Below are 26716 nucleotides of genomic sequence, written 5' to 3'. Positions count from 1 at the left end.
GTTGTAGTCTTTGCTAAGTAATTGAGGGCTACCTCTTGGTTTCAAAATTAGGACACGCAAACATTTGACATTTATCACAAGTGGCAGTGCGGTCCTACTGCCTGCATTCTGCGCAAGCCTATCTGCGGTCATACAGCGGAAAAATGTCGAAGGCGCGCGTCGCTCGCGTTTGTTGAGTTATAATTCCAAAGGAAAACGAATTTGCAACAAGTGCGGTGATCTTGGTTATTCTTTGCGCATAGCCCTCATTGAAATCATAGTCTGTGAAAAGTGAATTTTGTTTTCCAATTTGATTTGATCAGCCGCCCGACTTATGCGCAACACTTGCATTTCCCTGCGCTCTTGGCTTTTTTCGACGCGGCCGTCGACTGCGCAGCTGCCGCGACGAGAAATGTGCAACAAGTTAAACAGCAACTACATAGCAGCAACACATCGACAAAGCTAACAAATATTTAATTGCAAGCTTAATTTAATTAGCAGCCCCACAGTGCAGTGCAGTGCAAAAAAACGGAAAAGGAAAAAGGAGGAAAACGCTCCCACCTGGAATTCAAAGCTGGATAAATTGGATTAAACCGGGCGACAAGGAATTAAAGGTACGGCACACAAAGCCCTCTTGATCTTTATGAGTTTCGCCACCCCTCTTGAAAACATAAGCAAGAATTGCCATGTCTGACTTAACAACAACAAAAACAACGACGGCATTCCAACGGCGTCTGCTTTGTTTTCCATATAATTGAAGCCACCCGCTCCTCTTTAAGCTGCCTTTCGTTCCAGTGGCGGAAAGGGACGCTTGCAGCGGGATGTGGTTTTGCGCTTCTTGTCCATTCCCTTGTTCTTTGAGAGAAAAAGAAAAGGGTGCGTCGACAGTTCTATTGTTGTTGTTTTTGTGACGGTATACTTTACTTTTCTTATACTTTATTTTGTTGCTCACCTTCACACGTTATCAGAGTGTTCACTTTGATCGTTTGTTTCGCTGCCGAGGAGAAGTCTCCACTGGAGGGAGTTTCGTGCTCCCTCAAGCCAAACAGTTATACCTGTTTCCACAAAGAGCGCGAGAGAAACAGAGAGAGAGAGAGAGAGAGGGTGATAAAACCAAGCAACAGAAAAATCTCCAGTGGAGAGCGCCACTGGAATATCGGAATTTTTAGAGCTCTGCTCCGACTAACAGGTTTTAGTAGTAGTGCTTACTTTTCTACTACGACTTTTTGTCGTGGCCAACAATTCTGTTTTTCCACTCCCTCTCTCAGTTTTTGCATGGCAACTTTCGGTCATTGTACTGTTGTTGTCTTGTCCCCCCCCCGCAAGAGAACAAAAACAATTGTAGAAACACTGGTAGCGATGTACAGTGGGGCGGTCCATGCTAGAACCTATCATTTTGATTTGTCTTCCAGTTGTGATTTCGCCTTTCCAGTGTACTAATTGATAATTGAATATTTGTTCTTGTCATAAAAATTGTTCAAAAAAATCGTATTTTTCGGGTTAGAAATTTGTATACGGTATTATTTTGACTTTGATATAGTGATAAGTAAATATCACCGTTTACAATTAATTAATTTGACTTATTAAAGAGCGACCACTGTGGCTAAATAAGCTTGTTTCTCTTTTTCTTTGTTTCTCCTTCGCGCCAGCTCCATTATCGCCTTATTCGGACACCTCAAGCATGCGACTGCAAATTTGTGCAGCTGAACTGCACTTTTTGTCTCACATGACTCATGCTCCTTCTTTATTTTGGTTCGTGTTACCCGAGTTTGAACGAGCAAGATTTTTCAGTGTAAGCAGTGTTACCTGTTGCCAGTGTTATCAATGGGCACGCTCCACATTCCAATGAACTTATCGCGGGCTCTCTTGCTCCACAAACAGCCGAGTAAGATAAACCAAAATTGTAATGGCACAATGCAGTTCCATTGACATCGGCTGATAAGGGCCGAATGAGAGCAGGCAACAAATTACCACTCCTCAGAAAATGCACTAAAGCAATACCAAGGGTCAAGCAAACAAGGTAAACAAGTACCAAAAGCAAAAACAAGTGCGGGGAGAAACTGAATGTGGGACGACGATCCCCAACCGCCTATGCAGAGCGAAAGAGATGGGGAAACTGGGCCGCAAGCACAGGTGCAAGATAATCTAATTACGCCACCGCAAAAGAGCCGCAATCCAAACAGCAAATGGAATATTGGGCCGTCGATAACAGCGGTCCCAAAATTAACGTAGATCAGGGAGTCGGTTTGTACTTTCTTATTGATTCATTTTACAATGGGATTCGTTCTTTAATATGTCTATCCTCAAAAACAGGCTTTTTTAGGATCATAATGAAAATTAAACAACTTCCAAAATAAAATTTCCAATTAAGGTAATTTTTTTTCTAAATAGAAGATACAATTAATACAATTTCTTTTAAATATAGGACATTTAGGACGCAATCCTTACTATTTAGTACAAACTTTATAATGTGTATCAGGTATTAGGTAGGCACATACTTTACCCATTAAGTAGAAATAAAGCTCATCAGCTCCACATACAAAATATTTAAAATCCAGTTGATGGAAAATCTTAAATTAGTTCTGCGTTTAGGCAGTTCTTGAAAAATTGATTAAAAATGTCTGGTATTCAAAGGTCGAAATAGCCAGGGTTCTGTATTGGCTAATCTGCATTCGCAGTCCTCTGGCGCAGCTGCAATGTAACGTCCAAAGAATCCCATAATCCCCCAGTCCCCCACTTAAATTCCCGTCCGATATTTTATTTGCGCCTATTTGGCAATTCCCCATTCGCCGCTTGGCGCGTAATTGGACTCCTTTGCGATTCTGGGTTTCCAAATACTAAATGTTTATTTTTGGCTGTGGCTTTGTGTTCGCACGCTCGCCGCCCCCTTCTCCTTCTTTTGTTTACTTTTGTTTTCGGCGTTTCAACAATTCTTTCGGGGTTCTGCCCCGGCGGATTCGCTTTGCGCACATTTCTAGTTCGTTTCGTGCTGATTTTCGGGGAGTTTTAACTGGAAACCCGAGTTTTTATGCTGTGCAGCTGTTTTCTTGATGCTCGGATATTATGCGTAATTAACGCATATGTGCCAATGGATGGATCCATAATTTTCATGTTTCGAACTTAGAAAATGCTGTTTTGGGACATTTTAGATTAGGTAGTCCGTAAGCTTGATATGCATCAGAAGCACAATTTCAAATCACATTAATAGTTGCTCAGGACCGAGAATCAAGATCCGATGCTTGTAATAATCAATTGTTATTCCCAAATTACAAATATGATTCTTAAATAAGACTGGGACTAGACGGGGTTTCCCGCTGATCCGTAGGGTGCGGTCAGGCACGCCCACCTTTGGGTCGCGTTAAATTCCGCCCCTTTAAAGCTCAAACGTGTGAAAACCCGTTTTGCAAATCGAATACCGCGCCAGCCACTCACTATTACCGAGTAGTGGGCTATGGCTCACTCGCTCGATAGGCCAAGAAACTCGTTCTCTTCTTCGCCTGACCGTGATTCTATTTTGGTTTTGTGTGCTTTTTGCTGCCGTTTTGCAGCGTGCTCTTTTTCTGTTTGTGTTTTGTGCTTTTGTTATTTTTGCGAGTGAGTTATTGTTATTGTAGAGCGATCAAACTTGACTGCTGGTGAGTGTGTGTGTGCCGAGGAGAGTATGTTCCACTTTGTTTGCAATTCATGTGAGAAAGTTTGTAGTCCAGTTGGGGTTTGAATTTCCCGCTGGCCCACGCCTGTATACTGCATGCAGAAACTTCCCATTGTAGCTGCCGGTTTCCTGCGCCTTCCCGCACATATACACGCGATCAAGTTACAGAAGACAGTCAACTCTAGTACTTGGCTTTCATAGTGAACCATCAGAGGAATCGGTCAGATCGCATGTTGCCTGATCAATAAAAGTTTAGGCAGATTTATCTGAATATTTAGTTATATTGCGCTGACTCAGCTTTGTCGCTATCTTCAAATATCCTTTAAAGGCATGCCAATCCGTCCACATCATCTATAAAGGCGCCGCGGCAATTTTATTTCCCGACAAACTAACCGCTTATGCATTCCTATCGCATAATAACCCGACATGGAAACCTGAGCGCAAAACAAAGGAGAAGCCCACATTCCTGAACTCGTTGACTTTTCCTCTTCAGATCAAGAAGATCTTTTTTCCTGGTCTTTTTCCTTTTCGACGCTGATTGACAAGCTACCCTTGCAATTGATGATCAGAAATGCGACAAACAGACTAGGAACATAGAGGGGCACAACAAAGGGCAGTCTTCCTCGAGCTGACTGTACGTTTTATAAATTTCTCTCGCGGTTTTAACGAGCCAGGAGTTTGGGATGGAATTGTCGATTGGCGTAACTGTTTTCCAACCACGTTCAGGGCCAGTGCACAACTCTGTCCCCCGGTGCATACACTAAGAACATAAAGTTTAATTTAAACAAATTAACGAACTGAGAGGCGATCGTGAACCACGTTTCGTTCACTTGAAAGTTTTTTTTGTCTTGCAAATGCATTAATAAGGAATTTTTAAACCCGTTACTCGTTGAATAAAAGGGTATACTAGATTCGTTGAAAAGATTTGTTAAAGTATTGATCCGGATCAATAGCGGAGTTGATCTGGCCATGTCCGTCCGTATGAACGTCAAGATTCCAGAGTTTTAGATTCCAGTTTCCAGAGACATAGACGCAGAGCAAGTTTGTTGACCTATGTTGAAATGCCCACTAACGCCCAGAAACCGCCCACACTTTTGAAATATGTTTTGATATTTTTTCATTAGTCTTGTAAATGTCTATCAATTTGTCAAAAACATTTTGCTACGCCCACTTCAACACCCACAAACCATCCAAAACAACCACGCCCAAACAATGGAACATTTTTTTGTTATATTTTCCTTATATTAGTCTTGTAAATTTCTATCGATTGGCCAAAAAACTTGCCACGCCCACAAACCCCTAAAACTGCAACACTCACACTTTTAAAAAATATTTTGTTTTTTCACTTTTTTTGTTAGTCTTGTAAATTTATTCACGATTTGCCAACAATCGATTTGCCACGCCACTCTAACGCATACAAACAGTCAAACATTTTTTGTAGTGCACCCATGTTGTCCTGTGCGTGTGTTGCCCTTAGCTAGCTACCTGCTTTGCATGATCTTGATTTTGTTACCTGGTTTGGACGGTTAGCCCCTTTGTCTCTATGGGAGTATGGGAATTGGGAATGCTCTCGAAACCGTTGTCGTATGTATGTATGTACATACAAGGGGTGTTGGTGCAACACAATTCCACCCCTGACGTAAACATACTGAGAAATACCATTAGAATGCGCTTGGCAACAAGCTTGGTAGAGTACCCGGTACGAGGGATAGTTATTTGAGGGTGATTTGGGCGGATTATTCGGGAATATGATTAAGAAGATTTATGGGATCGTATTGTTTTTATTTAACTGTTATTCAGTAAATTTATTTTTAGCTTCGCAAGTAATAACTACGAGAATTAAACCAAACATTTATAAACGCTTTTAAATAGTTTTAAGACAATCAAAAAAAATAAGAAATGTTCCTACATTGGGACTTCAAAGTCGAGTGACATAAGATGATTTTTTGTGGCACGAAGATTATGTGATATTCGGAATGTTTCAGTTCTCTCTTGGTGCCTTTTTTTTGGTGGATTGTCGAATTGTTTTTATTATTTAAGCAGGATGGGCTTCGCAGGCACTCAAACTTCTCCGACTGTCACACTCATGAATGCATAATGAAGTTTTAATGCGTCTACGACGGTCTGTCATTTTTTTTTCAGTACCGCCTCATTGAAACTAGTTATTTGTCCGTCTACGAATCTCTGAGCCGCGACAGCTGATTACCAGCTATTTGGTTTGGTTTTCACATGGCGGCGGTCTTTTGGCCTTGTCTGTGTCATATTTTAACGGCTGCAAATTTAGCGCCTTACTACCTCGGTTGCTGTTTTTTTGGATCTTGTGCCCGTAATTACGAAGATGTAAGATCTTGTCGAAGATTTAATGGAACGCCATCAGCAGAAAACAGTCTAGTTGTTTGTTCGTCCCGTCTTGCTTGCATCATTTCGCGATGTTCCAGTCATAATGAACTTTATTCGAATACTTCTGATAACAACATAAAATAATTCATTAAACCCAAAAGCAAGAAGTTGAATGGAGGTCAAAAAACCTTAAAATTAGAACTAAATTTTTCGGGAACACGGACAACTATTTGAAACAACATTTAAATTGCTTTTTTAACATTACCAAACGGTCGTCAAGATTTCTTTGAAACTATAGAAGATATATTAAATCTGTAAAGCGTCACTTATTCACAAAACATCTGGCTGTGGCATGACACAAGCTTTTTAAAAAAAGTCTTTTATAGTCTTTTTTAGATTGGAAAACATGGTCAAAAAGCGGATTTATTTTTCAAACCTCTGCCATTTTGTAAAATTTTCCAATTTTTTAAAAAGCTTGTGTCATGCCATAGTCAACGTTCTTCGAATTAAGTTAAAAAAATTTTTTTTGTTTCAATGTTCTGAAGCTGAAATATCGTTACGACCGTTTGACCTCGTCGCACCGACAGTGGTGCATTCAACGGCGCGCAAATGGCAAATTTCACGACAATTTCATCCGGTTTATTTTATTTTCTTTGAGTTTAAGCATTAATTAATCAAACAAAAAAAATTTTGTTCAAATATCATGTGTAGTTTCTTTGCAATCCATCCTTGAATAAGAGGCCCGAAATTTGAGCGCGAAGGTAGACGACCCCCTTAAGTAGGGAAAGTTTGAAAATCTGTTCAGAGGGAAGGGAAGTGAAGGTTTACGAATGTAAATTAAATGTTAATTGCTAGGCTACGTAATTTCCACCAACCAAGCGCAGGTCAATGCTGTCAGAAGCATTTGAAAAATGTTAGAAAGGAAAGTGTCTTGTGAGAGAACACCTCACCAAATAACCAAACCACATAAATTGCCCAGACTCAGATAATTTAATTGCCATCGCTGACAGTTGACAGCTGCGCCTGCGCCTGCGCAATGAACAACGCAGCACAATTAAAAAATATACATGCCAATCGTCGAATCCATGTGGCATTCCACACTGCTAACCGGTTGTGACTAAGAATATCTTCCTGATCCCCGTGCACTGTGCATCTTGCCCCGTGCTTCCCGATTTTCTTCCACAATATATCTGCATTTATGAGTGACGGCTTGCGTCTGTTTGGTGATTGGTCAAGCGACCGGCTTACAAATTGTTTATGACTAATTAAGTTTCCCAAGCAACGCAGCTTGCAACTGTGGGACTGTTGGGAAATTCAGTAAGCGGCAGGATTATAATATTCAAAGCTGCAACTCCATCGATGAAAATTGTTTAAGGGAGAAACTAGTTTTAGGACCGAATTAAAGAATGGAACATAGATGGTTTTAATAGAATGCAATTTATTATTGAAAGATTGAAATATTTGAGTTTGCTTTGATTTGGCTTAAAACGATATGTATATATATATATATATACATATGCTAAAATTATTATTGATATAGTCATTTCTCTTCATGAATTTCTGAATTCGAATTCCATCTTAGAAAGTTTGCGAAAGATTGTAAAGCAATTTTCCCTTCCACTTTTATGTGTTTTATTTCCCTTCCAAACGAAACGTTTTTCCCGATAATTGGAATTATATTGCAAATTGTAATGCGATAGCCGATGTCGTCTGCGTCTTTATCGTCATCTTTAATGTCTCCTCTTCGTTGTTTGTATCGTGTGTTGCTTTTATGGGCGATATTCGGCCGAGTGAAAGATTTAAATTCCAAGAAGAACGCCCTGAAATATGCCCCTGAGTTGTTCAGGAATAGTTCTTGCCATTAGAAGTAAGTACACTATTGTTGCTACTTTACCTATTTCTTGGATAAGGGCAATAAGCGAGCATCAAGTTCTGCCCCGGAATTATTTTCCCACATTATATATGTACCCTAAGCTGACTTACTTTACGCAGAGAATGAGTATGTACAGTGCGGTTCAAAATCTTCAGACTATGTTTGCTTAAAGTTTTGGTAAGTGTCTTTTCTTGGAATTACCCATTTCTGAGGACTTATACTTTAAAATGTACATATATGAAAGTAATAGTAATTTTCCATAAAATCTCTTGCATCGGGTTTTTAAGATACCAGGCTTTCACTTCTCTCGCTCAATGTAGGCCAGTCTGCACATCGGATGCATTAAACAAAGCGCTGGCAGTCGCCTCTGTTAAGCGGTTAATTGCTTCCTGACCTAATTAGGAACCGACAGTCACAACAAACTCAACGGCATGCAAAATGGCAACATGAGATATAACCACACTCGAGGCTAGTTAATAGTAATAGCCCGAATGCTGGCCAAAACCGACGGCTCGGAACCCACCTGACCAGCGGGGAGAAACACTTTTCTTCCATTCGGTCACATTACGCAGAGAGAGACGAAAGCTCTTTTCTTTTGATTGTTTTCACCTGACCAAACCTTTTTGAATATTCATAAAATCTATTTTACGGCACAGTTCAGCTGGTAGTGTCGTAATCAGTGTATGCGGAGAAATCTTTTATTTCAAACGCGGTCAAGATAATTCATTTTGTTGTATGAACAAAATTGTATCGTAATTTACCGTCTTTATAACATACATTATCATTTACTAATAAATCGTTATTTTTTATCTTGCAATCAGGGCGTTGTTGATTCACACGTTGTGTTTAAATATAAATTTGAGAGATAAGCTTAAGCGTACTTATCTAATCCTTGGGCGGTGTGGATATAGGAACCATTTTTCAGATCCCTAAGATCCTCTGCATTCTCCAGATACAGCAAGTCATTATTATGTATGCCAGATCATCCATAGTGTATCATCACGATGGTCAATGCATACTAAATTAGTTAATTTCATACATTTCTGCTTAGAAGGGTGTGCCGGATTCGTCTGTGATAACATGCAATGGGTCACACGGAGGTACTTAAAACGTAAAGCCTAGATCAAATCCTCAATTAAGTGTTTCATTTGTTCGTAATGGTTTTAAAATCAATTAGCATCAGCATATGCCAAAAAGGTTGTTTGTTAAGTTTCTTCAACATAACCATGACCTACATTTTGCCAGCACGCACCGTATAAATAAAAGATAATACAAGCACAAATATCCATAAGTTTTAAACAATGAATAACTTGAGGGGGGACCCCCCTTTTCTTTTCCCCTTTGTAAAGTTATTATTTCTATGCCTTACCCATTCGATTTTTGAGTCGAGTATGGTACTCGTTGTGCTAATTACGAGAACAAAATGTATAGTTTATGTGTAGAAACAGAAAATGTGAGACAAAAAATCACTGAAATTTTGATAAAGAAACCACTTTACCCAAGCGGAAACTATTAGTAAACTTTCACTTGCAGTTTATTTGTTTATTTATTTTCTTTTCCCATTCTAGCGATGCTGTCTGTGCAGCTATGTATTAGAAATGATAACGTGATTTTGCCTTTGGATCATACGACATTTTAGGGTCTTTGCCCTGTCTGTGTGACCCACACTGGGTCAAATATTAAATATGTTTTGAAAGCGATTTTCTCCATTGCTAACGGCTTTGTTAATCAGGCAATAGATTATTGACTGATATTACGGAAATGTGGTCTTATCGTGATCTGCCTTATATTTGTGTTTATCTTTATTGCTGCGGCATTGAAGCTTCATTGAAACTTTTATTGGCAATCGGATTATAACCCCATGATCAAAGTCAAACTGATCATATGGTAAAGATTTGATCAAAAATGAGAAATATTCGATAGTTTCCCTAATTGTGATACATTTTATTTATTAAGTGCCATGGCTTATTGCCTTTACTTGATTTCCAACTCCCAAGAGTTTGTCATGCCATAGTGTCTTTGCCAGAGCTTCCTCTAGAATGGTTCTGATCTCAAGATCTATTTCTGTGTGCTCTTGTACACCTACGCTGACTCAGCCGGTCAATTCCTCGCCACACTTCGTCTAGCAGCTATTCGGAGACCATTGCGTTCAACCCAATTTCACCGAGCAATTAAGCGTGGCCCAATAGCGGAGACTATTCAGCCACAACAATGATCACCAACTTTACCTATAGTGTCTGTGCTTGGACTTTTGTGTGCCTCTTGGGTCTCATCACTCGCTTCAACAAGACCGAGCCAAACGCATAAGCAGCTCAAAGAAGCTGGGTCCGCAAAAATCGAGTTTTAGAAATTTGAAAGGTGGAATCGTTTGACCATGTTTGACCACCAATTCGAAAATTTTCGAACTTTAAAAAGTTGACTTTTTTGAACTTATTTTTTTTTTAAATCGCAATAACTTCGTTTGACCACGTTTGACCAATGACAATTTTTAAAGGGTGGTCAAACGATAAAAAGCATTTTTAAAGGGTGGTCAAACGATTTTGTTTCAAAATATTTAGTTTTAAGAGGTGGGCAAACGAAAATATTTTTTTGTAAGGGTGGGCAAACGAAAAAAACAATTTTTAAAAGGTGGTCAAACGATAAAAAGCTTTTTTAAAGGGTGGTCAAACGATTTTGTTTCAAAATATTTAGTTTTGAGGTATGGAAAATGCTTAATTCCTTAAGTGCTTATATTTTCTAAACTAAAAGTTTTTTCAAAATTCTAAAGGGTGGTCAAACGCGGTCAAACAAAGTTATTGCGATTAAAAAAAAAAAAGTTCAAAAAAGTCAACTTTGTAAAGTTCGAAAATTTTCGAATTGGTGGTCAAACATGGTCAAACGATTCCACCTTTCAAAAATTCGATTTTTACGGACCCAGCTTCTTTGAGCTCGCAAAAGCGTTAAGCAAATAATAACAATAACAGAATCAGCAACAAATAGAAAAAATGAGTCACTAACCACGTTGGTATGCCTTTTGACGCCGTTAGTCGGATTATTGTTTTCTTTCCCACTCTCGGGGAAAACTGTTTTTGTATTTTTGCCAAAAGATTTAAAAGATTTCTGAGCACTTCTTAAAAGTTCCCGCACTAAAGACGGTACAATTTGAAATTCTCTAATACAGATTTTGAGTAATGTCTTTAAGATATATGTGTGTACAATTATAAATATGACAATTAGTTTTATCTGTCACATATGAACGTATTTTAGGCATAAAATAAAGGCGCAAGAAAATAAGCTTGACTCACAAAAGGCGCTTAAACTTTTCTAAAATTCCTGTCAATTTAAATACGTATTTTTTATAAGCCCTAGAAGGAATTAATTTTAATACTTTTCGTGACTTGTGTCTGGTAAAAGTGTCGCCGTCTTAAGAGGCAAAACCAAATCAGAAGCGGAAGGTAGGAAGCCCCAAAAGGGCAGATCAAAGCGACCAGGAAAAAAGGGCTAGCAAAAGCAATCGACCGAAAGACAAACAAGACGGGAAGGAACTGTGTAGTTGGATTTTCGACTTAAAAGTTTCTTAAAACCCAGGAGAGGGTATTTTAAATTAGCCTTAAATTATTAAGGTATTAGCTCTTGTCAGTCTTTTTAAGTAGGATAATGATTTCAAAGAGGCGGGTTTTAGTAGAACGAATTTTTAAAATTTGCCAAACTTAATATTTTCCATTAAAAACGTTTGCCCACTCTTTAAAAATAGTTTTTATCGTTTGCCCACCCTTAAAAATAAATTATTTCGTTTGCCAACGTCTTAAAAATTAATTTTTTCATATGTCTGTATATATTTTTAGTAAGTTCTGGCGCCAATTCATTGCTTTATTTAATATTAATATATTGGTTTACAATTTATCAAATTTACTAAATCATTGATAAATTTCATGCTAACAAAATTATTCCAGCATTTTTATACCCGTTACTCGTAGAGTAAAAAGGTATACTAGATTCGTTTAGTATGTAACAGGCAGAAGGAAGCGTTTCCGACCATATAAAGTATATATATTCTTGATCAGGATCAATAGCCGAGTCGATCTGGCCAGCTCAAAGAAGCTGGGTCCGCAAAAATCGAATTTTTGAAATTTGAAAGGGCGAATCGTTTGACCATCGTTTGACCACCAATTCGAAAATTTTCGAACTTTAAAAAGTTCACTTTTTTGAACTTAATTTTTTTTTAAATCGCAATAACTTCGTTTGACCAGCTCAAAGAAGCTGGGTCCGCAAAAATCGAATTTTTGAAATTTGAAAGGTGGAATCGTTTGCCCATCGTTTGCCCATGTTTGCCCACCAATTAGTTTTTTTTGCCCACGTCCAGTTTTCAAAATATGAAATTTCGAAAATTTTCGAAAATTTTCGAACTTCAAAAAGTTGACTTTTTTTTTTTAAATCGCAATAACTTCGTTTGCCCACGTTTGCCCACCCTTTAGAATTTTGAAAAAACGTTTAGTTTAGGAAATATAAGCACTTAAGGAATTAAGCATTTTTCATACCTCAAAACTAAATATTTTCAAACTTTTTTTTTTTAAATCGCAATAACTTTGTTTGCCCACGTTTGCCCACCCTTTAGAATTTTGAAAAAACTTTTAGTTTAGAAAATATTAGCACTTAAGGAATTAAGCATTTTCCATACCTTAAAACTAAATATTTTCCAAAAAAATCGTTTGCCCATCCTTTAAAAATGCTTTTAATCGTTTGCCCACCCTTTAAAAATAGTTTTTTTCGTTTGCCCACCCTTAAAAAAAATGTTTTCGTTTGCCCACCTCTTAAAAATAAATATTTTCAAAAAAAAAAGTTTGCCCATCCTTTAAAAATGCTTTTAATCGTTTGCCCACCCTTTAAAAATAGTTTTTTTTCGTTTGCCCACCCTTAAAAAAAATGTTTTCGTTTGCCCACCTCTTAAAAATAAATATTTTCAAAAAAAAAAGTTTGCCCATCCTTTAAAAATGCTTTTAATCGTTTGCCCACCCTTTAAAAATTGTTTTTTTCGTTTGCCCACCCTTAAAAAAAATGTTTTCGTTTGCCCACCTCTTAAAAATAAATATTTTCAAAAAAAAAAGTTTGCCCATCCTTTAAAAATGCTTTTAATCGTTTGCCCACCCTTTAAAAATTGTTTTTTTCGTTTGCCCACCCTTAAAAAAAATGTTTTCGTTTGCCCACATCTTAAAAATAAATATTTTCAAAAAAAAAAGTTTGCCCATCCTTTAAAAATGCTTTTAATCGTTTGCCCACCCTTTAAAAATTGTTTTTTTCGTTTGCCCACCCTTAAAAAAAATGTTTTCGTTTGCCCACCTTAAAAATAAATATTTTCAAAAAAAAAAGTTTGCCCATCCTTTAAAAATGCTTTTAATCGTTTGCCCACCCTTTAAAAATTGTTTTTTTCGTTTGCCCACCCTTAAAAAAAATGTTTTCGTTTGCCCACCTCTTAAAAATAAATATTTTCAAACAAAATCGTTTGACCACCCTTAAAAAAAATAATATATTTATATATATAAATAATATAATATATAATATATATAACAATATAAATATATTTGGATTTTATCGTTTAAACACCTCTTAAAACTAAATATCTGCAATTAAAAATTACTTTCAGTAAGTTGTGGCGCCAATTCACACGCACACGTGTTACTTGCCGCATTGACAATGCATACATACGTACATATTACAAAAACAATGTTGTGTATTCTGCTTATTCTTCACTAGTTCCTTATGCTGAGCAACAACAATTTCATATGCTTAACAGTTAATTTGCTGTTCGACTGAAAAGCTACATAGCTAGAAATTAGTCGTACGTTTCGTTGCTAGCAAATTGGTTCATATACATACAACCCAGAAACCAATGTATTATATAAAAAAAAACGAAAAACAAATATGTGTTTGCTTTACCATATTATTATCCAACCTAATTTGGAGTTTTCATAAGCATTAAAATTATGTATTTTCATTTTTTATTCAATTTGATTTTTTCAGTGCAGATAGCAGAACCGATAATGTGTATGTGTGTTTTATTTATATGCATATGTTGGTTATAGGCAAAGACACCTCCGGTCTTTGATCGTTTCTTGGGAGTAAGAAAGAGAAAGAGAGATTTCCAAAATTAATTATTTTTAAGAAACAATTAATAAAAAGAACAATTTTTAGAGGTGGGAAAAAAACAATTTTTAAAGGGTGGTCAAACGATAAAAAGCATTTTTGAAGGATGGTCAAACCTTTTTTTTTGAAAATATTTATTTTTAAGAGGTGGGCAAACGAAAACATTTTTTTTAAGGGTGGGCAAACGAAAAAAACAATTTTTAAAGGGTGGGCAAACGATTAAAAGCATTTTTAAAGGATGGGCAAACTTTTTTTTTTGAAAATATTTATTTTTAAGAGGTGGGCAAACGAAAACATTTTTTTTAAGGGTGGGCAAACGAAAAAAACAATTTTTAAAGGGTGGGCAAACGATTAAAACAATTTTTAAAGGGTGGGCAAACGATTAAAAGCATTTTTAAAGGATGGGCAAACTTTTTTTTTTGAAAATATTTATTTTTAAGAGGTGGGCAAACGAAAACATTTTTTTTAAGGGTGGGCAAACGAAAAAAACTATTTTTAAAGGGTGGGCAAACGATTAAAAGCATTTTTAAAGGATGGGCAAACTTTTTTTTTTGAAAATATTTATTTTTAAGAGGTGGGCAAACGAAAACATTTTTTTTAAGGGTGGGCAAACGAAAAAAACTATTTTTAAAGGGTGGGCAAACGATTAAAAGCATTTTTAAAGGATGGGCAAACGATTTTTTTGGAAAATATTTAGTTTTAAGGTATGGAAAATGCTTAATTCCTTAAGTGCTAATATTTTCTAAACTAAAAGTTTTTTCAAAATTCTAAAGGGTGGGCAAACGTGGGCAAACAAAGTTATTGCGATTTAAAAAAAAAAAGTTTGAAAATATTTAGTTTTGAGGTATGAAAAATGCTTAATTCCTTAAGTGCTTATATTTTCTGAACTAAACGTTTTTTTTTAAATTCTAAAGGGTGGGCAAACGTGGGCAAACGAAGTTATTGCGATTTAAAAAAAAAAAAGTCAACTTTTTGAAGTTCGAAAATTTTCGAAAATTTTCGAAATTTCATATTTTGAAAACTGGACGTGGGCAAAAAAAACTAATTGGTGGGCAAACATGGGCAAACGATGGGCAAACGATTCCACCTTTCAAATTTCAAAAATTCGATTTTTGCGGACCCAGCTTCTTTGAGCTCGTTTGACCACGTTTGACCAATGACAATTTTTAAAGGGTGGTCAAACGATAAAAAAAAATTCTTAAAGGGTGGTCAAACGATAAAAAGCATTTTTAAAGGGTGGTCAAACGATTTTGTTTCAAAATATTTAGTTTAAGAGGTGGGCAAACGAAAAAATTTTTTTTTAAGGGTGGGAAAGTTTGAAAATTTTCGAAATTTTATATCTCGAAAACTGGACGTGGTAAAAAAAAGGAATTGGTGGTCAAACGATTCCACCTTTCAAATTTCAAAAATTCGATTTTTGCGGACCCAGTTTCTTTGAGCTGATCTGGCCATGTCCGTCTGTCCGTCCGTATGAACGCTGAGATCTCAGGAACTACAAAAGCTAGAAAGTTGAGATTAAGCATACAGACTCCAGAGACATAGACGCAGCGCAAGTTTGTCGATTCATGTTGCCACGCCACTCTAACGGCCACAAACCGCCCAAAATGATATGATTTTGATATTTTTTCATTTTTGTATTAGTCTTGTAAATTTCTATCGATGTGCCAAAAAACTTTTTGCCACACCCACTCTAACGCCTACAAACCGCCCAAAGCTGCCACGCCCACACTTTTGAAAAATGTTTTGATATTTTTTTATTTTTGTATTATTCATGTAAATTTCTATCGATTTGCCAAACAACTTTTTGCCACGCCCACTCTAACGCCCACAAACCGTCAAAAACTGTCAGTGCTGAAGACTCTCGCACTTCCACTAGCTGAGTAACGGGTCAGATAGTCGCGGAACTCGACTATAGCGTTCTCTCTGGTTTTAAACTTGGACAGGGTTAATGTACATATTTATATACATATGTATGTGTCCCTGTAGGCAGGTCCTAAAACGTGTGAATTGGGCATGGGCAACAAACTAATTAGTGGGAAAACTTGACCTAAAAGCGGATATATCGAACATTTTGTTTAATACAGAGAGTAAAATAAGATCGATTTTAATCGATTTCCTCGACTGTCAGATACCTGTTACTCAGCAAGTGAGAGTACGAGAAAGAAATTTCAAATATATTGTTTTCGTATCTGAGGAAATTGACAACATAAATAAAAACAAGAGAGAATGCTATAGCCGTCTATTTACTCACCTAGTGAAAGAGCGAAATAGATCAATACTGACAGTTTCTGGCGGTGGTCAAAAAATGTGAAAAAGTATCAAAACATTTGTTTAAAGTGTGGGTGTGGCAGCCTTGGGCGGTTTGTGGGCGTTAGTGTGGGCGTGGCAGCATGGGTCAAAAAACATGCGCTGCATCTATGTCTCTGGAAACTCTCAACTTTCTAGCTTCTATAGCTGCTGAAATCTCGACGTGAATACGGACAGACAGACGGACAGACGAACGGACATTATCAGGAATATATATACTTTATACGGTCGGAAAGTTTTCAGTTCATAGATACCTTCCTTTTTCTGGGCAGACTCTGTTTCGGAAGTTTCGCTTGGGGAACTGCAGACTAGCAATTTACACATCGTGTGTATTTAAAATTGTCCATCCTCCGCCTGTTTCCGGTTGTTTCACAAACCTACTGACCCCGAAATTATTTCAAATACAAAGAAACACGAGAACACAAACACACTCCGAACAAAAATTGCAACCGGCTACAAGTTTTGCAAACATGCACCGTGGAAACAGAAGGGGTGTCAAAGGGGAGGCGCAAGTCAAGTAAGGTGGGTTTAATGCCGCGCTGCAGGTGCCAAAGCGACAGATGCACAAGAAACGAAAAGCAGCGAGAGAATAAATTTTTAGTTATGCCTAGGCCAGCAACAATTTTACATGTCCCAGACCCACTTCGTGAGGTTTGGAGCTTCTCAGAAACTTTGCATCTGTATCCGAAAACTCGCAGATGTGGTTGAAGTGGTTGCATTAGATTAATATAAAAGAAACTACTCGTTAAATCTTTTGAAATAAAACAATCAATGCTTTGATTTTGCAATGTGTGCTTATAATATGGACGATAATACAAGCGTTTTCAGTAGTTAGCATTAAGGAAGAATCGCGTAATGCTTTATAATATTATTTAATACATACTGGTCTGTCGCTATCTTAAGCTCAGCTGTTACTGTATCTGAGCATGTTAAAGTATCTGGGTTTTGTATTTCGCTGTCTTCGTATATTCACCTCTTCTGTTAATGGGCTTTATTTAACTCATTCGCGTTGTATTACGGTACTTCTTTTTTAGGCTTCTCACTGTTCGTCTCATTTAAGCCATCAAACGATACTTCTTTTTCCCTGCGGTTATTCGATTATTTGTACCGGTTACTCCTAGAGTAAAAGGGTATACTAGATTCGTTGAAAAGTATCTAACAGGGAGAAGGAAGCCATATAAAGTATATATATTCTTGATCAGGATCAAAAGCCGATTCGGTCTGGCCATGTCCGTCTGTCCGTTAATATCTCAGGAACTATAAAAGCTAGAAAGTTGAGATTCAGCGTGAGATTCCTGCCAAATCAGTAGCACAGAAATCGGATCTTCTTGAAATATCACCTTTATGTATTTTTAATATGGTGTGCAGCGATTATATAGTTAGCTTTATCTTCTATAACTGAAAAAACAAAAATATAATCTGTTAACTCAAACTTTGTAGAAATTATACTCTTGTTTTCGAATATAGTTTGAAATCATTTCCACTTCCCTTTGGAACAGTAAATTCCTATATCGATTCAACCTTTCCCCCTATTGACGAATCAACCCTGAAAACAAAAATGGCCCATTGCAACCATTGCAATTTTTGAAGCAGACAGCGAAAAATACCCGAGCACTTTAACACAACCCTTTTTTGGTCATGTCTGAATTCACCAAGGACCTTTCTACACACACATTCAATGTAAACTCTAGAAGCACAATTAACATTGCGAAATGCAATTTCGGCTGACTACGCACGCCCTCACGGAAATAGTTGAAATAGCTTTACCTATATGGTTACCATTCTGTAGATCTCCTTATAGAGCGAGTGGCCTGTAAATCGAAAAGTTTCAGTACTCAAACGACGTGTTTTCCCATGCGGAACCTCTGACGGTTATTAAACTGCCTATATAAGACGAAACAAAAACATAGAAACAGTACAGTGAACTGTAGTGGGGGAATATAATGCCAACAGATAGCAGCGAAATGTTTAAAGAACTGAAAAAAAGAATGGGGGTTGGAATAGTTTAGTTCAGGCATAGTTCCGCTCTTTGACATCACTTCTCTTCGAAACTTTGCTGAACTTTAAACGTTTCTTCCCCTTCGTCACAAAGCAACAGAGAACACGCCCTAAATAACGTATTCAGGTTATTTTTACAACTACCCCGAAATTTTCTGCTTTGATGAAGTTATTTGTTTAGGATCTAGGAAATTCGGGTAGATATGATCATGTAATGAAACTTTTTAATGGTTATAAGAGGAGCAGGATATTGTCATATACTTATGTATGTGTAGATGGCATGTGGTTACCTCTTCGGAAATGTTGGCCAGACCGATCAGTAATCAAAACGGTCCCTTCGACTTGATATCATTAAAAGTTGTGTGAAGAACTGAAAAGCATATTTTATAATAAGGTACAAATATTTCTATCATATTATGCACTGAAATTTCTTTTTCTTTAAATGTAACTCACAGTTCCCACCGAAAATATTTGTTAATTCCTCGTTAAAGTTTGTAGGTAAACAAACGAACATTCACATTGTCTTAGTATTGTGCCCTCTTGATCCATCGGTGTTTATATTTGGCAACGAAAAGTTAATGTTTGCCACATCTGCGTCCAGTTTTTACTTTTCGCTTCTGATTCCGCCTTCGTTTATGATGCTTTCATGGAAACTGTAAACCCAGAATCTAATTTTATCAAAAATGTATGTTTTATTGCTTACAGATAGTTTATAGCCCTAACGAAACCTAAACGACGTCACACTGGAGTCACAACACGATCTATTTTCCTGAACTGACACGTGACTTCCCCCACCCTGAATATAACCTGCACAGTATGTCACATGATAAGAAGATGTTAGATCGCGAGGCAGTACGTTCAGTGATACAGCAATGGAATGCCAATCGTTTAGATCTTTTTGCGCTCTCCGAGCCAGACGAGGTGAGTTATGTTATGAATAAATATATAAGTTCATTTAATGGCCATTTTAATTATTCTAACTCCAGAACCTGCTCTTCCATGGCGTCATGCGCTTCTACTTCCAAGATGCTGGCCAGAAAGTGGCCACCAAATGCATTCGCGTGGCTTCGGACGCCACCGTCACAGATGTCATAGGTATTGATTTTTTGAGCAACTTCAAACTATTCAAAATTAAATTATAAAATATATGGAGAAAGAATATTTTAAAGATTTTAAGTTTCTTTTAATATAAAACAAAAGAGAACGCTATAGTCGAGTTCCCCGAATATCGGATACCCGTTCCTTAGCTAGTGGAAGTGCGAACGAGACTCTTCAACACTGACAGTTTTTGACGGTTTGTGGGCGTTAGAGTGGGCGTGGCAAAAAGTTTTTTTTTGGCAAATCGAGAGATATTTACAATACTAACTAAAATGTGAAAAAATATCGAAACATTTATCAATTGTATGGGCGTGGCAGTTTTGGGCGGTTTGTAGGCGTTAAGGTGGGCGTGGCAAAAAGTTTTTATTTGCAAATCGATAGAAATTTACAATACTAACAAATAAATATTTAAACATTTTTAAAAAGTGTGGACGTGGCAGTTTTGGGCGGTTTGTGGGCGTTATAGTGGGCGTGGCAATATGAATCGACAAACTTGAGCTGCGTCTATGTCTCTGGAGTCTTCATGCTTTATCTCAACTTTCCTGAGATCTCGACGTTTATACGGACAGACAGACATGGCCAGATTGACTCGGCTATTGATCCTGATCAAGAATATATATACTTTATATGGTCGGAAACGCTTTCTTCTGCCTGTTACATACTTTTCAACGAATCTAGTATACCCTTTTACTCTACGAGAACACTTCACACCTTTTTAAATATGTAAATCAATTACTCTTCCTTAGACACACTCATTGAAAAATTCCGCCCCGATATGCGGATGCTATCCGTGCCTAACTACGCCCTTTACGAAGTTCATGCTAATGGTGAGGAGCGTCGGCTTAATGCCGATGAGAAGCCACTGCTAGTGCAGCTGAATTGGCATATTGACGATCGGGAAGGTCGATTCCTGCTTAAGAACATAGACCAGAAGACCACTGTGAGTAAATTAATATTATTTACATTAAGATTTATTTATTACTAATACTAATATAATAATACTACCATCCACAGCCCATCGAGCAGACAGATCTAAACTTTAAGAGAAAACTTTCGAAGCGGGAAAAAAAAGAACAGAAGAAAAAAGAGAAGATGTCAAAGCTGAGCTCCGATCTGCCCAACTCCAGTGCCAGTCATCTGAGCTTGGGAAATGGTGTTGGAGCCTCCTCGGGATCTGCTCACATGAATGGCAACGCCGGTGAAAGCGGCGGCGACGGCAGCGATGCCGTAGCAGGAAAATTGTACACGGAACTGCCAGAAACCTCGTTCACCCGATCGATCTCAAACCCGGAGGCCGTGATGCGGCGCCGACGACAGCAGAAGCTCGAAAAGAAGCTGCAGCAGTTCCGTTCTAGGGATGGTGGTCCGGATACCGGTGGCACGTTGAAGATTTACGGCGAAAGCCTTTGTCAGGACGTGCCCTACAAAACGCTGTTGCTTTCCATCCGGGACTGTGCGCAGGCTGTTGTTCGGGAAATGCTCGCAAAATACGGTCTAGAAAGGGCCGATCCTCTGCACTATTGCCTGGTTCAGGTGGGATGAGTATATAGTATTTTGAAGGAGTATAGTTTTTTATACCCCAATTTGGGTTATCAAATGTTTTTTTCCTGAAGATCTTTGTAATTTTTGATTGAATTAATTATCATATGCAGTTCTATCTTGTATAGTTTATTAACTATTGTTAGGAACTGGCCAATATGGTTTACTTATTAGACATCTGTCGGAATTCTAATAATAATAATCCCTATATAACCCCTAGCTGTAATGGGTACTACTTTAACGTTTGATAGTTCTCAATGATCTGCTGTACCATTTAGTTATGTAGCGTTGGAAGTCTGTTTAATTTTTTTTTTTACGAAATGCAGGTTAACAGCGACGGAACAGAATATATACTCGACGACGACGAGTGCCCGCTATCGATACTAATGAACCATCCTACGTCGCGCGGTAAGTGCTTTTTGATATAACTATTTAAAATCAATTTTCTTTTGTGAGGAATTGCCACTTCTTCCATCAATATTCACGCAATTGTCTAGGTAAAGCCTTGTTTTATCAATAACTATGCTACCTCACTCACTTGTTCAACAAACTGACAACAACAAGAAAGGCAATAAAAAAGCTCATTCACTGTTGATATTTTGTTATTTCATAAATTCTATGTGGCTCAGTATCGGTTGGCATTTCTTATCGTCGCGACGGAATTTTTTTGACTCGCAGGTTTTTTTTCAGTTTGAATTGTTATTAGAAAAAACTTTATTTTTCCAATTAAAAAGTAAATAAATGCATATAATGAACAAAAGTTTTGTCTTAAGTGTATCAAAATCTTTTAACTATATTTAAGATGAAAGACAATTTTTTTGAGAAGCTAAGTAAGTGCATAATATATATTTACCTTCACCTAAGGTAAATATGTTCACACTTGTTAAAAGTCCTTAAAGTGCACAAATCAAAGAAATTTAAAATAATTTAAACATATTTATGAAAAACTTACGGAAACCGAAAATTCGGAAATTCAATCAAAAAACAAGAGAGAACGCTATAGTCGAGTTCCCCGAATATCTCATACCCGTTACTCAGCTATTTGAAGTGCGAAGGAGAGTCTTTAACACTGACAGTTTTTGGCAGTTTGTGGGCGTTAGAGAGGGCGTGGCAAAAAGGTTTTTGGCAAATCGATTGAAATTTACAAGACTAATACAAAAATGAAAAATTATCAAAACATTTTTAAAAAATGTGGGCTTGGCAGTTTTTTGCGGTTTGTGGGCGTTAGAGTGGGCGTGGCAACATGAATCGACAAACTTGCGCTGCTTCTATATAATGTTCCTGAGATCTCGACTTTCATACGGACGGACAGACGGAGGGACAGACGGACATGGCCAGATCAACTTGGCTATTGATCCTGATCAAGAATATATATACTTTATATGGTCGGAAGCGGTTCATTCTCCCTGTTGCATACTTTTCAACGAATATAGTATACACCCTTTTACTCTACGAGTAACGGTATAAAAACAAATCTTGGCGTTAACGAGCCGTTTCACCCGTAACTAAACTATGTAAAAGCAATATTCAAGTTTTGAAAAAAGTAAACATCATTGCAATTCAATTACGCATGGAAAACTAGAACTTATACACAACGCACATAATTTTAATAAATTTAAAACTTTCGGTTTTTTTTCAAGAATAAAGCTTGCTTATTAAGTTTACAAAACTCTCCATGTTCTTGCGGACTCTAGCCTACCTGCCTAGGAATATAGCTTTTTAGACTAATACTCGTACGGCCGCAAACTTTCCTTCAGTTGTGGGGCAAAGCATTTAGCGCATTCATCAACCATGTTAGTGAGGACAATATTCAAAGGACTATGAAGGTTGATTGTGTAATTTAGAACATTGAATCCCTGCGAAGGTAATCAGAAGTTTTATTTAATATGTTGACCAGCACAACCAGGCAAGACGATCCGACGTTAAGTTATTGGCTTAGAACTTGTCCAGGTGACTTAGTAAACGGACTTTTCTTTTTTAATTTTTTTATTAGTCTTGTAAATTTGCATCGATTTGCCAAAAAACTTTTTGCCACGCCCACTCTAACGCCCACTAACCGCCAAAAACTGTCAGTGTTGAAGACTCTCCTTCGCACTTCCACTAGCTGAGTAACGGGTATCAGATAGTCGGGGAACTCGACTTTAGCGTTTTTTCTTGTTCTGTTTCTATGCCCGGTCCCCTGGGCCATTCGAGGGGTGTAAAATGTAAATAACAACGGCATTTTACTTTACTAGACTTTGCCTATTGGAATTGCTAATTGTTGGTCGCTTTTCCCCGCTGCTTCGTGCTGCGTGTTAGTGTAACTTAGCGAAGGCTTAGTTAAAATGAGCGGACTTTTCTGAGGACAATCAATGTGGGTTACCATACAACCAGAACCAAGAACATGTGAGCTATTTTGTTAACTTTCTTATCACTAAATGAGATGTAAAGGCCCCAGGTCAGGTTTTAATGTTTCGCAATGCACTTTTTGGGTAGTATCTTTTTTTTTAGATAAACAAAACACGAGCGACTAATTGTTGGATGAAGAAAATCCCTCGCTCTCCACAACTTTATTTCCTCTACCGCCATAAAGTGTTTTCCGCTGTTTATTTTGGTCTTTAATATCAGCCAACATTTCATGCCCTTGTCGATTTAATACAGGATTTCTCTTTTGCCGAAAGTGGGCCATTGCGCTCTCTTAATTCACTTTCAATATTTATAGCTAAAAGAGAAATTTGAAATTTGGACTCTCTGTTGTGGAGTCTATCCCGCTCGTATCTTTTGTGTCTCGGTTCTATCGTTTTGAGTTTCGCTTTCGATTTAATTATATTTTTGTTTGTTTGTCAGTGCTTCTACTGCACAGTGGATGATAATAATAATAATTATAATTTGGCAAATAACTCAATACCAGGTATGACAATTATACTTTGAAATTAATTAGAATAATATATTTAGGAGCATACTTATACATTTTTTTATTTAATTAATTACTAATTATTTAATTATATGCACACAGAGGATACTAACTTAAATGAGTTAGTAGGGAATATATTTTATTTAAACAATTATGAAGATTCTTAGCAAGTGCTTATTCCCATAAACGCGCGTTTTTTAAATTTTATTGCTCATTTTGAGAAGAAGATAAACTTCAAACTGTGCGAGTCTATGAAAGCTCCCTGCAGGGTGACTTTACCCTTTCCATCCTTTTCGGTTTCTTTTGGTGTCTCTGGCGTACGTTTATTTCCCTGTGTACGTCAAGGATAATTGCATACCTTTGGTGGGTCGGCAACAGGAATATCGGCCTGACCACCTTGAATCCCACAGTCTTGGGCACTCTACCGTTTACCAATAGTAGAAGCGAATGTGCTTACAAATTCGATGTACGGTGCAGCATCGATATCCGGAACTTTGAGATCAACTAAAGTTAATGGGGTTATCATTCAAATCCTTTGATTTTAATTATATTTGGTAAAAGATTTTAATCAAATAATTAAAGAATAGATATCTGCATCGAAGAAAATTATTAAGTGTAATTGTTTATAGTCTGATAAGGTTGACTGTTGTTGGTTGGTTGTGGTTGGATTCTGCTGATTCATGTTATAGTTGTTTTTCCACCCGCTGTCAGAGTCCTTTGCAATGTCGACCTACTGCCGGTAGAAGTGGCAAAGGTGGCCAAGGGAGGAGTATTGGGCGTAATGGGGATTCCCCATCAACACATATCCCATTGTTCATTGTCTACGCCGTGCACTTCAACGACGCACGCCACAGGAGTCACACAGACAGAGGCACATGCACTCGAAAAGAAGCATACTGACATTTATTTTATAAAAACATGTTTTTGTTTGTATTTGACAATAATTTTTGAAAAGGAAACTGTCGTTGAAGTTAAGCAACCCTGTTTGGGGTTTCCATATTGTTGTGGCGGCTTTCAGTCCCAAATTTTATTCTCTCTGGACACTCTCAGACCGTGCTGCCGATGCCAATGGCCGACAGAGTTTTCCGACGAAAAGCCGAATTCAGTATTTTCCGCATTGTGTTTGTGCCCACAGCGAAGGCAATGGGTTCACACCCAGCGCTAGATTCAGTCATGAAGTAATGCTGCTCGGGAAAGCACGACGCTGCGCCATCGGGAAGCCCGCGACACGTCGCAGTTGTATTTGAGGCGAGAAAAGTTCACCGGCAACCAGCTACGGCGGCAGCAGTATTTCACAAAGATAAAACGATGGTCGGGTAATGGCTGGGCGCCCATCGTTGGGTGCCGCCGCGCTTCTTCCTCCACCGCCCACCATGCATACAGAAAATGGTCAAAATTAGAGCCGTTCAATTCAATTTGCTGTGTACAAGCAAGTGATTTTGCCCCGACAAGGGCAATCTATGTGGTCCAATTAGAAATAGTAGTAGTAGTAATCATCAGGGAAGAAATTACCGCGGGAAGCCTGCAAGATGATGGATTGGGGCATTAGACGTAAGTTATTTTTCCAGAGGGATCTACCTACTTATTTATATTTCCAAGCAAGTAGTCCCAGAGCGCCCTGAAAAGTATGCCATGGAATCCGTCATAGAAATTTTCCCCTTGAACTTCGTTGGCAATATGTATTTTTGTCACAACTTTTTCGATTTTCGTTTGGTCACTGTGAGTTATTAAGCGTTTGCGTATTTTGAATTTTTTTGTGTAAATTGAGCTGGCAATTTTCCGGCTCTCAGCAGCATTCAACTTGATTGCCAGATTGATTGTGCTTGGCATTAAAAGCTTGAGACCGTCAAAACGATGTTTTTAATGGGGTGAGTGTCGCTTGGAGTGCATTGTAAACTCTCATACAGAAGAGGCCTCCATCCCTTGTGTGCTCGATAATTTAAAGGAACATTTTAAACGTGTTAATAACACATTAGATTTCGAACTATTGTAATAAGAACGATCGTTTTTCTTTACAGATAGATTAAAATCACCTCCTATGTGTACGTATCGCAATAAAAACATTCGTAAAAAACGAATAATTTTATGTAAAAGATAAGAAAGTATTCAATGTACGAGTTAAGTTATTCCTGTAGCGCTTGAAAGTATTATGGGCTAATTACAATTGATCAGAATCGTAAATGGGAACTACTAAGCTTATGACGAGATATCCTCCTGTAAATATACATTTTGAGAAATACCTAATACAGCCAAATGGGCTAAATTCCTTGAACGAATGTTTATGTTATTCAAGGACACCGAGCAGAACATTGACCTTGTCTTGATGACATTTCCTTTTTGAACGGCACAGAATTAACGCTACATTTGTTTTTCCAATGAAAAATAGGAGGAATCTGTCGACAGGAACAATAATCATTTGGAAAGGGACGTAGAGAAGCAATCTCGGTCAGAAAAGGTTAAACCTAATGAAGCTCAAAAGCCTGCTTGGTAGACTTTGGTCCATGGCTGCTCATAAATAATTGTGCCCCACTACATTCCCCTTCTTTTTCCATATCTCTGTGAAATAAGTTTTTCATAAAGTTTGCAAACTGCGGAGCATAATTTGCTGCCTGAATCTTTCTGGGAACTCGGGAGCTGTCGACTTTATTTCACGCCACGGTCTTAACGGCTTCAACCGAAGCCCGAGAAGTGCAGTTTATTTCGAGGCAAGCGCCGCCGTCAGATACTGGAAGCCTGAAGGTCATCCCTGGTCCTGGTTGTTGTCCTTTCCCTCCCACATGAGGGTGGGCAAAAAAGCGCTTAGACATTGGGAAAACGTCACTCGAAATTGGGTTGGCAATTTGTTCGCTATTTGTTTTATTGCTGGCCCGACTCTTTTCATTAGGGAATTTGGTTATGTATAAAATGAGGGCTAGAA

The 26716-nt window shown here is 37.7% G+C and overlaps 1 protein-coding gene across 2 annotated transcripts in view; it reads left to right on the top strand.

Annotated features, from left to right (window-relative positions):
* Nucleotides 1-113: 113 nt before the first annotated feature.
* Nucleotides 114-26716, top strand: part of LOC122622394 (afadin) — a 51672-nt gene continuing 25069 nt past the window's right edge. For both annotated transcript variants that reach the window (XM_043800807.1, XM_043800806.1), the window contains exons 1-6: nucleotides 114-593; nucleotides 18975-19190; nucleotides 19256-19364; nucleotides 20114-20307; nucleotides 20382-20900; nucleotides 21233-21314. In XM_043800807.1, the coding sequence (XP_043656742.1) occupies nucleotides 19086-19190; nucleotides 19256-19364; nucleotides 20114-20307; nucleotides 20382-20900; nucleotides 21233-21314 (1009 nt within the window). In that variant the 5' untranslated portion in view covers nucleotides 114-593; nucleotides 18975-19085. The remainder of the gene's footprint in view (nucleotides 594-18974; nucleotides 19191-19255; nucleotides 19365-20113; nucleotides 20308-20381; nucleotides 20901-21232; nucleotides 21315-26716) is intronic.

This window comes from Drosophila teissieri, chromosome 3R (assembly GCF_016746235.2).
Source record: "Drosophila teissieri strain GT53w chromosome 3R, Prin_Dtei_1.1, whole genome shotgun sequence".
In the NCBI taxonomy this organism is placed as follows: Eukaryota; Metazoa; Arthropoda; class Insecta; order Diptera; family Drosophilidae; genus Drosophila; species Drosophila teissieri.
This window is presented reverse-complemented; position numbering and strand designations above follow the sequence as displayed.